The 15,743-nt window shown below is 32.5% G+C and overlaps 1 protein-coding gene across 1 annotated transcript in view; it reads right to left on the bottom strand.

Annotated features, from left to right (window-relative positions):
• Nucleotides 1-15,743, bottom strand: part of LOC106464589 — a gene marked incomplete at its 3' end in the record, with an annotated part of 114,557 nt that overhangs the window by 48,754 nt on the left and 50,060 nt on the right. The window contains exons 2-6 of the mRNA XM_022392821.1: nucleotides 8,185-8,376; nucleotides 6,436-6,662; nucleotides 5,678-5,849; nucleotides 3,750-3,854; nucleotides 1,214-2,729 (exon numbers count right to left, since the gene is read on the bottom strand). Coding sequence (XP_022248529.1) covers nucleotides 1,214-2,729; nucleotides 3,750-3,854; nucleotides 5,678-5,849; nucleotides 6,436-6,662; nucleotides 8,185-8,220 — 2,056 coding nt within the window. The remainder of the gene's footprint in view (nucleotides 1-1,213; nucleotides 2,730-3,749; nucleotides 3,855-5,677; nucleotides 5,850-6,435; nucleotides 6,663-8,184; nucleotides 8,377-15,743) is intronic.

The raw sequence follows: 15,743 nt of genomic DNA, 5'->3' as shown, positions 1-15,743 counted from the left end.
TATTAACCCTGATGAAGCCGCAAAGGCGAAACGGTGGTTGAAATAAAAATATATTATTTTATATTTACCTGGAGTGTAAAGGCGTTTTTTCTAGACTTTTATCAAAATCCCTACGTCGTCTTTACCGTTTCAAGACTTGATTTTGTTAATTTACTCATTTGTTTGTAGAGAAACTGTGGGGATTATAGGGGAACCAAAATAATATTTTTCACCACTTTCTTATGGTTGAATCTTTTAGTGTCATCCAATTTAATTGACTGAGCATTGCACTCTCTATAATGCTTTTCTTGAACGTTTTGCAACCAACTCAAGATAATAAATAAGCAGTTAAAGAAATCAACGGGTCTTTGCTGTATGACAACAAGTACCGCATTAACATTAACGCCATGTGAAAATTAATCACGTGCTCAAGACGTGCCTTGAATAAGAAACTTTAAAGTCAAATAGCAGATAAAAGCTCTTGTAAATGCCGTTTTCTCCTCTGGATGCGAACGAAAATATGATTTGCAATACATTACTAATAGTTCTGACAGTTTATTGATATTTCTGATATTCATAAATATTCACAATCCCATGCTGTATTATAACAAGATGTTGAATTACCCAAATCGTTTTAATAAATAATATTCCATATGTATTTTTGAAAACTTTGTTCTGAGCTACTCTATTATTTAACACTAACTAAAAGGAGAGATTAGAATGAGATAAGAACACATCATGTTAAACGTTTATGTATTGATAGAAAAAATGTTATTTTTATCTTTAATAAGTATTTCATTTGTATTTTATGTTACACAATATATCTTTATTTTGTTTAAATAATTAGTTTGAAAAGTTTTAAACGAAATACAAGTTTAAACTTTAATAGTTCGCTTTGAAGTTAAGTCATTTGAAAATTGTTGTGAAGTTTCGTAACCCAAGAAAAATTTGAATAGAAAACTTTACTGTTCAAATAAGATTCAGTAAATTTCTAAGTTTTATACTGAAATCAATTAATGTGTGTAGGTTATGGATTTATGACTTACTTTTTATTGCATTGTTAGTTTGATATCATTTGATCTTTAGTATTCATCCATAAAGTTAAGTAAATTTCTTAAAAACGACTACCTAATAAGATAGGTAGTAGTTTTGCCTATCTTGAGACTTAGCGAAAGTAAACTAGTACCTATATATATTGAAAATTAAGTACAAGGTATATATCATTTTTTCTTACCATTTTGGTCAGAATCTACGTCATCAATTATGATTTTGATGTTTTCTCCCTCAGGAGCTGACGCTCTTCTTTCTGTCCATCCAGTTTCTTCTCTGGGCAGATCAAGAGAATGAGTACTGCGGGTTTTACTTTGTGACGAAGGATGCAGACCAAGCTGGTTTTCCGGTGCAGGGAGCTGAGGAAGAGTTCTTCCGGTACTGTTTCTTCTTGGAAAGGGACCATCTTTGACATATAGACCAGTTGTAAAAAGAGACCTCTCATGGTCTACGACTGAGTCTACCAGTACAGAAGGAATACTTCTTCTAATGCCTGGGGACGATACGTTGAAAATATCTCCATCGTCTATTGAACATGATTTATCTGTAGAAAGATTTGAATGATCATCTGGGGATGGAGAACTATCCACTGTTCCTGTTGGACTGAAAGAACCGCCTTTTGAGAAAGGTGTACTCCTATGATGTTTAATATCTTTCCGTTTAACTCTAATACTGCGAACTGCAAGTTTTCCTCCATTATGATAACCCTCGTGAGTCACACTGCAACCGCTCCGATCACTGTGTGTAGATATATCTCCACTGACATCGCTCGCATCGGAGCTTTCAGAACTGAATCTCCGTATGTACAGAGCCGTTTCAGATACAATATGTCGAAGTTGGTTTTCTGTAGGTTTCGGTACTCCCAAATTATGGCAACGTTTCGAGACGTTGTCTAGGTCCTTCTCAAGGCTCTCAAGAGCGCTGCTTGATTCCAGCGAAGTTGTCATATTTGCTTTTGGCAAGTAGTCGTCTCTATAATAAATTGGATCCGAATCTGGTTCTTCAACGTAATATTTCTGTCGCTGGAATTTCGACCGACGTTTATGTCTACTTCTTCGCCTACGTTCCTGCTCTTCTCTAATATAACGCTCTTCCAAAGAACTCTCGGAAGCAGAAGAAAGTCTGGACTGCCGAATATGGTTCGTATGTGACGGATGTGTTATACGATCGGATCCACTAGGTTTCACTGTTCGAGGAACAATTTGAAAGGACAACAACTTTGATCTAATTGCATCCTTCGTGGACTCTGATGAGGAACGACGATCACTTAAAGTTTCAGATGAAAGATATCGCTCTCTGAACCGTTTATCTGGAGATGAGGGCCTTGAAAAATATTCTTTTGAAGTAGCTAAAACGTTTCCCTTTTTTTTGTTCTCTTTTGGAACTTCAATGGATTTCTGTCTTTCTACAGGTGGTCTACATCCTTTTCTTCTGGAAGAACTCTGTTTCACATGATTGTCTCCTGTCACGTGTAGCTTTTGTACCCTTAATCTTTCTTTACTTGTTATTTCATTCGCTACACCTATGTTTAAGTCTTTAAAATTCTTAGGGATAACACTGAAGGATGGCACCTTTTCATCCTTTAGTGAACGGTATTTAGCACCATTTCTTCCATCTGATGGTTGCAAAACGTCAAGGTCGCTGCCTGCATCAAGAGTCGAGAATGAACTTTCTGGGCTTTCCTTCCTTGCCTTTTGTGCCTACATGAGGATTTATAAGTAGAGCAATTATGAAATTAGTTTGACCACAGTTTGGTAATGAAACTAAATTTATAAGACTTTACCACATAGAATTCGATAAAAAGGATGAATAATGGTAGCTGAAAATTATGAACAAAGTAAGAAATAACTGAATATAATATACATAACTTTTAGTTTGGAGACGATGTTATTTCGAAGCTTCAGAGGTGGATGAAACATTTTATACTATCATTAGCAATCACGTTTTATCTATCAGATGTAACTAAGCAAATAAAGTTACAAATACCGTTTGCCCGCTGTAAAACCAGTGAACCAAAGTTTGTTTTTGGAGTTAACAAACGTATATATATATATATATTAGCTTATATTGAGATATTAAGTGCTTTGTTAAGTGCTACCTATGACACGATGCTGCTGAAATGCTTGTTACAGTAGAGAGAAAGTGGAACTGTGGTTAAAGTTTGTATTAAATTATTTTTATTGTGTTATTGTATTATATCCCGTGATTGCTATCAGAAAAAAGAATAAGCGATATCTAGTCAAATCTTGGACTTGGCATCAGTTAGGAATCTAAAGCATTTTTCGAAAACCCTACCAAATGTTTTTATTTGCTTGTTTGTGTTTAAGAGCAAAGCGACACAATAGGCTATCTGCGCTGTCCTCATGATGGATTTCGAAACCCAATTTTTAGCGTGTAAGCTTTCAACTTTAGGGCTGAGCCAATGAATGCTTCCACCAAGAAAATAAAATTTCTAATCCATACATATAGACTTTTATTTTGACCTGCATAAGAAATACAGTATTTGATATTAAACAGGAAGGGAGATTAACTTTGTGATTAATAGACATATTGTAGATGTAGACCTAGGTATGTAGGTACTTTCCATTAGCAACGCTGCTGTGCTAAACCAACACTAAATATAACAGTTGTCCAGAATCAGATGTAAAATTTAATTTGTTAGTAATATGTTTATAGCAGAATATCTGTAGTTGAAGATATGGCAACGTAAACAAAATTACCATTCGACGAACTGATGGCACTCGATGCATGCCTGACCCTGGTGGAGGTTCTAACCCTAATCGATCTTGACCCTGCCTTCTTCTGCAGAAGCTACATTTCCATTCCTACAGTAAAATGTAAAAGGATATTGTGAAAAGTAAAATAAGAAGCAAAAGGATCAGATCCACTTTGTAATTTGAATGAAATATATTTAAAGATTGAACTTAAATATTCATAACATGATATAATTTGGTGTGCTTTTATGACATACACAGACACCTTTCAATCAGAAAGAATTTAATGATATTTATTTCTACAACTAATGAAATAGCACAGTGGCGTGTGCTTATTTTCACCAAGTCATTTGCCATACCTAAAGCAATGTAAAACTCTATAGGATGAGAATATGCATCACTGGCCTAGTGGGGGTGGGGGATGAGAGATCATGGGGTTATATATATATATATATCAGATTAATCCAACTTTACGAGATGCAACACCAAAGGGGGGAATATCGCACATACAAATGACTGTGGCTATGGTAAGGTTAAGAAAGTGTTTGATTGATACGCCATAAAATCTACAGCTCTGAAAAAGCTTTTCACAGGCTGTAATATAATACAGTAAGACACGAAAATAAGAAAAACAATTGCGTGTCTATCTCCATTAAGTAGAACATATCACCTTAGTTTTGCTCTAAACTTAGTTCTCAACTAGTCAGTCATAGACCATGTTATTTATAACTCTTTTACTGATGTTGTTTATTAACTTTCGTGCTTTTATTTAAAACTTTTTAGCCTTTTTTTAGATTTGTACGGTTTATCGTTTGTTTGTTATATATGATAATCAGTTTATCTCATGTTATATAATTTTATGTTTATATAATCATTACGTATATTAGCAATATATTTACAGAAGTCTGGAACAATGAATATTGGCAACTCGATGGTGAATTTATCAATAATGTAACCCACTATAGCAGAAAATCAAAACAAGTGAATAATTTGTTATATTTTTAACAAACATTACTTGAAGCTAACAACTAATGATAATGTGTTTCGTAAGTAAGGAATATTTTTCTTTCTTTAATGTTACATTTATTAACACTATTGGTTAGAATGTTTATTTTTTTCTCTATTTTTTTATTACTATACTTTACTTATAGAGATTATTTTGTTTTGTGGACTTATTGGCTGTGGTACCGCCAAACAAAGTGTCATTAATTGTGGCCGAACAATTCGAACGTGGATTCTTCTCTAAAGAACATAAATCTCCAGCTTCGCTCATTTCACTTGTTGTTGTTCAAAGCCCATTCCAGCATTTTAGTTTAGTTACCATCAGCGGTTTTCGAGCAGTTATTCATCCAAAGAGACAACGTCATGCTAACTGTTATCAAGGTAACATATACACCCGAATATACAACAAAATCATTGGAAATATCCGTGTTCAGTTGTCGTAAAGAATATACGTTGTAATGATTAGTATCAGTTTTAGAGCGTTAATGTTTGTTAATGTAATTTCCGGTTAATTCCCTTGAATCTTAAACGTTAAGTTTATATCTGTAATATAATGCTACAACTAGTAGCTTTGATGTTCACTAAAATGCTATGAAGTACATTAAGAAAGTTTATATAGAAATAATAAAATACAAATCTTATTTTGAAGAAGTTTGAAGCTAAGTATAATGTACTAGTTTTGAACATTTTATGGACTACGTCTACTTGAAGTTGAAGACAATGCTTCAATCTCTGTACTGAAGTAGAACCGAAGCGTCGTCCACTTCTATTGGTAGATGCTGTATTTAAAAACTTTAAGCCACATTTAGGTACACAGTTGTAGTTTGAAACCCTTCTCAGTTAAAATGCTCATCAGTTTAATTACACTTTAAAATTCTTTTTTATTTCAGATTAATATATTTTAATAAACATATTAACAAAATCATTCATACTTGAGAGGAGTCATTTGGGTCTCTGGAGTAAGAAGCACAATCTTCACATACATACTGACCGCATTCGTCACATTTCCTGCTCTGCTCATCAGAAGAAATATTCTTTCGACATATTCGACAACTATCTCCTGATGTAATCCTTTGAGTCACGGTCTCTACTGGCCTTGGTAAACTTTAATTGAAAGTATTTCATTGTCAGAAATAGTTTGCTTTTAATCTTTAATAGATTGAGAAATATATATATATATATATCTAATAAAATGATATTTAAAAATAAGGAAAACATATATGCAGTAATTTCTAACATATGGTTATTATGGTATAAAACTATGAAGCTACACAAGTAAAAAGAACAAAATGGCAAGAGAAAGGACAGCACTAAAATATTAATATCAAGCTACAAATTATAGTTTGGATAATTATAATATGTATTTTGGGTTTTGAGGTATCTACAGAAGTCAGATATACAAATAGGTAGGTATATATTATTTTCCAGAGTCGCATGCTTTACCCACATCTATGCCACCTTTAACTATTTGCAGCCAGTTGTGGAAAGGCGGCTGCTTAGACAAAATAAGGAAATATGCCAGCATATTCTTAAAATCAGACATGCGGATTGACAAATAAAACGTATCCTCTGAAGTGGGCTTTCCATATATTAACGCATTTCCAGCCAAGGTTTTCGCTTCCGACATCTTGTATAAACATCACATTTTAAGAAGGAATTTCAAACTTAATTCATCATAATATCTACGAACCTTGCTTTACGAGGTTCCTGTTCTATGTGATCATCCTTTTCCCAAACCATTCGAAGAAGTGAGCGCTCTTTGTCCGTTAGACGAGGCGTTGCTGTTTTACCTGCTTTGCTGGGAGCAGTTCGATCACGAGTTAATGAGATTTCCTGAAGTCCCGTTGTAAACGTCTGCTTCAGCTTATTGATAGGACCTGAAGTTGCTCCGTCCTCATTTTCAGAAGTCTTCACGATCTGAGAGTTAAAATAACAATTCTCATTTTTTTATTATTATTACAAACTCCTTAGTGAAGCGGCTGAAAATTGTTAAAAGGTATGAACGTGCTTAAGATGCCCAGAAGAAATATCTTAAGTATTTGTCTAGAAAATCCAAAAAATACTAATTACACATATTGCTATATATATATATATATATAGTAACTTTGACTTCTTTGTCAGGGTCCATACTTATTAATATTAATTACTGTAACATTTAATACAATTAATGGCATATTACACAAGTTGAGAACGTTACATTAAAATAAGTTTAAATCCACACCAAATCGTTACAGATCATGTCTCTACGTCCGATCATACTCTATCCGACGACAGAGTTTTCACAATAGTACTGCAGTGCAGTCCCCATTGCAAAATACTTCGTCGTAAGAATTTGCCATTTGAAAAGTACACGATTACTCCTTGCTAGCTTTCCATGACTCATCTAGTGTATGAGTACAACGCTTTTACAACACTCATGTTTTAACAGCTCAAACGCACAGAAATCCATAGACAACTGGAATGGTATGCCTTTGTATAGAATAGCATGAATATCCATTTCATTCCCCAGCTACTTAAGGTATCCAATAGGTATCTCATGGACGCAACTTCTGTACACTTGTCGCTTTTTCAGACAGAGATCATTCTTGATCATGGTGCATAATATTGGTTGAAACATGTGGATGCTTTTATCAATGACCTTTGTGTTAGTGGAGTCTCATCTGTTGCAAGGCAGTGAACGCTGCTTATCACAACTGAGATATAACTTGTTGCAGGTCTCTTTCTGGATGGTCCTAGTTCCTAATTTTGTCCATATTCCTTTCTCTCAAACGTCATTTAGTACATGGATATCTCTGTCTTGGAAATTCTAACTCCTTGATCTGAATATATCTATATAATCTCAGGTCATAAATATTTTTGCGTCAGAAAGGTGTCACATACCCTTTTTAACATTGGTTTGTTTTCAATGGCAATACACTCTCTACGAAAGATAAAGTCAAATAGTAGTTATGATACATTATGTGCCACCTCGACTTTAAATTTTCATGTGACTTGCTGATTTGCATATTCTAAATTGCTTTAGTATAACAGACTGTACTTGGTGATGTGCATAATATTAGTTGTTGTTTTTTCTTGTAATCAACGTCGAGAAAGTTTGATATAACATAAGGAAATAGGTATACTGTTTCTATTTGAACATTTCATAACAACTTAGACAAAACATATGGACAAAACCAAAACATACAGATAAAATATTTGTGAACTAGATTTAAAAGAATTTTCTTATATAAATTATTTTAATGTGATTTAAGATATTTTTGAAATTACTTCACTCGCTCTTATTCTAAGAATCTAAACGATTTTTTAAATAATTTTACTTCAATATTTTGCTCTCTTTTTCTCCTTTTTCGTAATTTTGACAATAAAGTTCATATATCTTATGATAGCTGAACGTTTTACAATTTCTTTTGTTTAGGAAGAAAAACTCATGAACTCTCACCTTCTTCATAAAAGACATCATGTTAGAAGAAATCATTTTGATTTGATTTTTTTGTGTGTTTTACTTTCACGTTCTTTGTACAGGAACGTTTTGGTCAACAGTCAAACATGTCTGAAAGGGGAAAATCTTGAAGTGCTATCGCATCTATGTTGTAGCATTGCTCGATCAATATTCTCCAATTGCATTAGGTGACTAAAAAGAAAAAAAGACGATTGGTTGTATCACAGTTCTGCGTATACAAAAGGTTTTCTCCAAGGTTTAACAATGTGGAGAGGATTTACTAAAATAACATCTAAAGATAAATAACACATGTAAACTTAACGAATGTCGAACGTTTCACTTGCCATATCAGCTATAGTAGTGATGTATTTCATCGTGATAACTTATAATAACGATATTTACTTAAACATGGGAGTATTGCATAATACAGTTGAATATATAAAAGTTACAAGTGCTTCTACATCAAATCTTATGTCGTGTCTTCGTGACGGAATTATACACAGAACAGAACATTTTGTTATTGTAGCAATATCTGTAAATTTACTGAGATAATTTGATGAATTTTGTTTGAACTGTAAAACGTAATATCTCAGACAACAAAATGACAATTTATTCTAATTATCTTACAAAACAATATAACACGCAACATTAAATGAGTAAAAAAGATGAAGTATTAGTCTTATGTATATCAAGTTCTAAGTTAATCTTAGACTTTTTTTTAATAACTGGTCTGCAAAGTAAACAAATACAATTCGATAATACTTTTTTTCAACAATGATAAAGCTCATATAGTGTTCTTAAAGTTTTATAAACTCAAATTATTGTCCCAGAAGTTTATTTCTTTAACCGCTTAGATTCTACTTATTTATCTTAATTATCATGAATAACAATAATAATTTTTTATACATAACTGTCACAAAAATATTGCATTCCGTTGATAAAAAATATCAATTTGCCAAATATGTTAATAATAGTTTTCTTCTAGAAACACTTTAAATAGAGATTTACAACAACAACAAAAATGCGCTCACGTTTATAAAAGCGCTGATTATCTTTTTGCGCTTTATACTAATTAGTTATAAGAATTGAAAGCAGGACCAGCGATTTAGCAATGTATTTTACTGCAAGAATTTGAAAAGTAAGCATAATCCACAATCGATCATAGTTTAATGCGCTCACTTGGTATATTTATGTCTTTAAACAATAGTTTAGCCTCTATGTGCAAAGATATTTTGTGTCTTGGTTGCAATAGTTACATGTTTAAATATATATAATTATAGATAAATAATGATATTACTAAACCTCAAGAAATATCTCATGTAATTACAGTCGGCGTTATTAATCAATGTCCTTGTTTTAAAAAAACGAGATTATGATTACATTGACGCTGTGCTTACTTGACCCATTCTGTAAACAATAAGTACAACTTGAAGATTAGCCAGTTTTGTTTTCAATGATAAGTAAAGTTATTTCACGTAAAAATGAATAATAATAATTGGTGTTAGAATAAGTAAATAATATTATATTATTAATAATAACTCTAATTCTGATTTCTAACTGACTCGTATCAAATTGATAACATTACACTTCGCCATCTTAAGATAGTTCACACCATAACAGTTGTTTTTCATGAAATATGATAATATATAATTTTTCTCAACCACTAGTTTGTCTGACGTATTGCAGCCGACGTGATGAGCCCTACTATTGGACGAAATACGTCGTCAGTGCTGGATATGGCAGATATGATTTCATTTCTAAAAAAGTTCTTAGAGTTTAAGTTTTGTTTCAGAAGGTTCGAACTGAGAAGAAAATTAGCTTTTAGTATTTTAAGTGCTATCTTAAAACAACCAAAGTTTGTGGAATGATCCTATGATTTCGTGTTTTAGAAGAATGGTGCTGTCTTTGATGTTGTAGGCAATAAAATATACCCATGTAGCTGATATGCTTTAAAACCTCTATCTCTATCGTGATTTTACAACACGAAAGTGCTGTTATATGCTTACATATGTGATAACATGCACTATCATCACGTACTAAACGTATATAATGTCACCATCTTCGGTGCACATGTAGTATTACTATTTTATGACCTTATTCAACGTTACCACGTTATTAACACACAATGTTATTAATAGAGCTTTGAATACTTGCGAAGCTCCACATTTTTAAAGCAGTTTATGTCATCACCTTCTACGGATATCTGTTGTAATCACCTTTCAATGTCACTTCCTGCTACCAGACATCTATTTTTGCCACATTTTCAAAGCATCTTAAGAGCGGAAGTTAAGGTACTATAAAGCTTGACAGCGAACATGGCCAAAGCCGAAACAAATAAATATTATAGCCTACTTACAGAGAAGCGTTAATTCGATGCTCCAAATCATCACACTATGCTTACGATACTGAGCCTCAACTATGGAGGATATGTTTTCTTTGTTAAAAACGTATTTTAGCTGCCGAATAGAGAATATTTGGCATAAGTAGTTTTATTTATGCTAATGTCAAACTGCTGATGGAACAGCATCAATTACTGTGTGTTGCTAAAATTAAGTTCTCTTTGAAACAAAGATATAGATGAAACTGTATGGCCATTACATAACAATATAAAGGATCCTATTGATCGAAAGTTTAGCAATTAATAAATATAAACCTTAAACTGCAGTTCCGATCCATATCATTAAAATTCAGGAGTAGATTGAGTAGTTGTAGAACTCGGGTTTTCAGAGTCGGTCGAACTGGGTTCGAATTCAAGCTGTATGTGTATGTTATACAATTGATATTCAATCATTTAGCATAGGCTTTAGGATGTTGCGGAATGGCTGCCTTCCTTCTGTTCAGTATTAAAAAAATAGATACCCTTAGTAGTTTTAACATAAATATAAAATAGAAATACAAGATCAAGTATTTATTGTGTAATTTTGGTTTGGTTTGTGTGTTTGTTTTGGATCTTCACATCGGTTACCTATGCTAGCCGTCCTCAGTTTGGAACTTGTAACTAAAGGAAAGATAGCCAACTCTTAGGCTATTCTAAATGAATAGTGAGATTGGTTGTCACTCTTATTATAACTCACGACCACAAAGTGCTAAGCGCTTTTTTTCCGTTCGAAACACGAAACTTCGGATCTCGGATCTACAGCCTAACAAGCTAACCACTGACCACGCCTAACCAATTTTGATTTGTAAGTAATGAAATATATACAAACCAAGTATTACCACATATTACAAAAATCATTGTTTAGTTCTGAATTGAAGTTCAATCTAGAATGTCCGGTTTTATAATTCAGAAAGAAAATAAATACGAAAAATTCGTACATTTCCACAGTGTTAAAAACCTAAAGACGATCAGCCTTAATATTTCGTTGAAAGTATTTACTTTTTGTTACTAAAACAAAGAAAATCTCCCTGTTACTAAAACATATCTCCCTTCGTAAAATCTATATAAAAATATATAAATATATAAAAATTAAAAGTATTTTTTAAATAAGACTTTATAATCATATTTATTGAATATTCCATTGTAAAGCAACAAAAATATAAAATTATTCTCATTTCTAGAATTGTAACAAGTTTCTTTTCTAAGTTTTCTATATATAAAATGCCTTATTGCTGTACAATGCTGTCTGATGGATTTAGCTTGTTTACATGCTTCATTTAAGTTCCTTTTAAAAAATAGCGTTGAAATAACTCAACCGAATAATTCAAATAAATGTAATTGGAAAAGGTATTCAACCTTGCCAACCTCGTGTATTTTTCTATCATTATTGATTAATTGCATTAAATAAATTTCTGTAAATACTTGTTTCTTTCTTCAAAAAAATCAAGTATTTTGTTTCTACTTAAAGACTTCAAAATTAGTTCCTAAAAGTTTCTATTCTCTAGTCGGTCACAAAAAAAACTGATAATGAAAGTAATTTAGACAAATATAAGATTAAACAAATTTTCAAGATTTTGACCAATTGCATATGTCCTAACCCACAACTGGTCTGACCAAAATAATTATTGCAGTATGGTTGCTCAACTATTTTATCAACTGCTTTCATAAATTTTAGTTATTATTCATCAAACAAATCGATAATTTTATGCTTTTGAAACACTGAAATAATTTGCATGATTAATTAAGTTTTAATATAACTCTGGTGACAAATTACAATGTATGGGTTATTGTGGAATATATTATAGTAAAGAAATGAAAATTATTTTCTAAGTATGTTAATATATATTGTCCAGCATTCTTCTTGAGATTAGATTTTTTGCCTTTTACAGTACATTTTTCGATAAAGTTAAAAGTGTTAGCAACGCAATTCAGTATAACCCCGAACACAACTTAGGATTAAAGGATTTTTCCGATAAATTCAGATTATTTCTGAAGCGAAGATTTGACGAATGGTCTTTCTCCTAGTTGTAGTGTTGATCTTATCTTAGGCTTATGGTAGGATCAGTAGTGCGGAGGTAATCGTCACTGTCGACAGCTTGTTTTCTCAACTGAGCTAACAATATGATGGATGTTAGAGGAAGAGATGTAATATTTCATATATTTATGTTTTAATGCGCTGACGGACTTTAGCTGTCATTGTGGTTATTGAAAACCCATAATTATGCAAAAAAAGGATATAAAATGCACATTTTAACCGTTTGGTATTGAAACATCAAAATCACCCCTTTAATATATGATTAAATGGACCAAAATATTGAAAAATGTTTAATTTAAATTACGTAATGACTCAAAATATGAGATATAAAATAACCTTGAAGTTATATTGTATTTTATGCCTAATAGGGAAGAATAACAGCGTAAACGAAGATGTAATAAAAACTTGTACAAAGTATCGTTAAACATTTTCCTGTTGTATTGTCTTACTATATGTATATTACTGAAATAATAAACTATGAAATAGTTCGAAACTTCTAAACTAGATTTTCAGGGAAACTTAAGCAACTTGTATAATTTTGTTCTTAAATTATGAAATGATTTTATTGTGTCTAATTTTGCTGTCATGAAATGCTCCAACGATGTCTTCATGAACAATTCCTCCTGAAAAATGTTCTTCGTATCTCTCTCTACACACAAAAAATGTTCTTCGTATCTCTCTCTACACACCAAATTGTTTTTTCTACATCTCTCTCTCTCTTTGTACCCTGGCCTTTTCTTGAAACCATCAATCGTGACTTTCTTTATTGAAAATTCAACCCCTTATTAATATCAAATGAATGACTGTACCTAAATGCTCTACATATTTATGCCTTATTTACTCAGGTAAACAGTTCATAATCTTTAAAAATCATGTAAAAGACATCTTTCCAGCCCCACTTCAGTAATAGATCACTGACTAATAAGTGTGGTAGCTGCAATGCTCCCTACTTTGGCAAAACTAAACGACATGTAACCATGAATACATAAGGATCTCCCATAGAACCGTCACTCTTTATCATTTCTCTGCTCCTCTTCTATCCACAAACTCAGTTGGAATACTGGACACAAAACATCCTAGACTAGTTAAAATTTTAGCTATAGGCTGCACAAACTTGGAACTGCTCATTAAATAAAGTTTAATAAACAAAAAATTCCCCAGCTTGAATATTAACTCAACTTGTGTTAAGTCTGTTCTAGTTAATGCTTTCTCACAAACCATACAGACTCGTTTTCTAATTCATTTTATTTAAGTACATTATATTCTGAAGTTTCACTCACTTGCCTTTGCGCTGTTTACTGTAATACATAAGTTATTGTTTAACATCCTAGTTGTTAATTGTAACTATAGATTTTTTGTATTTATTGTATTAATTCGATGAAGATGGAATATGTATATTCCACAACTTCCAATAAATGTGTTGCTAATTGTCATTTCTGTGGTTTTGTAGTTCATCATCAGAATACGTTTTCCGTTGTATGAGTGATACATTGTCAGACACCATGTAACGAACAAAGTATGGACTCCTAAGCAATTTGATGGATCAGTTGTGTGAGTGATACATTATCAGAAACCATGTAACGAACAAAGTATGGACTCCTAAGCAATTTGATGGATCAGTTGTGTGAGTGATACATTATCAGAAACCATGTAACGAACAAAGTATGGACTCCTAAGCAATTTGATGTATCAGTTGTGTGAGTGATACATTATCAGAAACCATGTAACGAACAAAGTATGGACTCCTAAGCAATTTGATGAATAAATAATTTAGAAAAGTGTGTTTATTTGGATCCCGTAGGTAATTCTAAGTTTGAGTTTAGCTTTTATTGTGAGAGTTATCTACATATATTTTCCGTGATGAATAACACAGAGAGATCCGACATATTATCCTAGGTTTTAACGTTATACGCACATAAGCACTTTGACACATTATCCTGAGTGCCACCGTTGTACACAGTTATGTCAACATGCTAACATACCCATTATGGTACTTCGTGAAGCCTCTCGCTGATACCGTAGAGTCATTTTTTCTTGCTACCGGATACACCTTCAACAGTTATGGTTTAACTTGTAACAAGTAACTAATGTACCAATGGCTTCCACACTATTAAGTACAGTCTATCTAAAACATGTATCGTATGATAAACAGATGTCGACGGCACACAGTTTGCTATACGCGTTTATTAATAAAAACAAGTTCACAAAAACGCATATTGAATGTCTGAATGTAAGTACATGTATGGTCTTCGAGATTTATAAAAGACAAGGTAAAAATTAGCTGCTCCTAAGTACAAACTACAAATTACAGTCTTAATGCTATAGTGTTCAACGCAGAAAGCTGGCTAAGCAATGTAGGCCTAAAACTAGTGATCAAAATTGCACTACACTACAGATCTTTCTTTTTCATATTTCTTTAAAAATCCTTTCTGAATTTCAAATCAGAAGCGGGTAAAAATTGTACTTTAATTCTACTTTTTGTTTCTGGCAGGAACGAGTTTCAGACAAAATAATTCCACTTTTGCGCGCTTCTAATTTGAAATTCTTAATGGTCTAATTAAGAGAAATGTGAAAAAATATGTAGTTTACTTTGATTTTCATCATAAGTTATAAGTTAATTTCTTATTTGTTTACATTAAATTATGCCTGCTATAGGTGACTTCCTGTATTCAGAAACGTGCAACAGAAACAAGACGCTATGGCTATAATACACTATAACATATATAATGTGATATGGAGCAGGAATATAACATCTCATTTCACATTATTTTAAACAGAACATAATATATCACTTTGTAAAATGGAGAGCAACGAGTTATTCTGATGATTTTTCTCTGTCTCATTGCTAATCACAACATAATGCACATTGGAATTTTAAGGATTCTGCAACTAAAAGAAGTATCTAATAATGGCTGGAGACGGCTTGAATGGGTAATGAAGAAAAACTTTAATACAACAGCAAATGTACAACGTTTCGACAAGGTTTTGTCATCATCATCTCCAGCCATTATTAGTCTCAAAGTGGGTTCCTCGTCATCGAAAAAGCAGTATCTATTGTTTCCAAGAATACTTGGCCCGGCATGGCCAGGTGGTTAGGGCGCTCGACTCGCAATCAGAGGGTCGCGGGTTCGAATCCCAGTCCCACCA

Source organism: Limulus polyphemus, unplaced genomic scaffold, assembly GCF_000517525.1.
Source record: "Limulus polyphemus unplaced genomic scaffold, Limulus_polyphemus-2.1.2 Scaffold61, whole genome shotgun sequence".
NCBI classification, from domain to species: Eukaryota; Metazoa; Arthropoda; class Merostomata; order Xiphosura; family Limulidae; genus Limulus; species Limulus polyphemus.
This window is presented reverse-complemented; position numbering and strand designations above follow the sequence as displayed.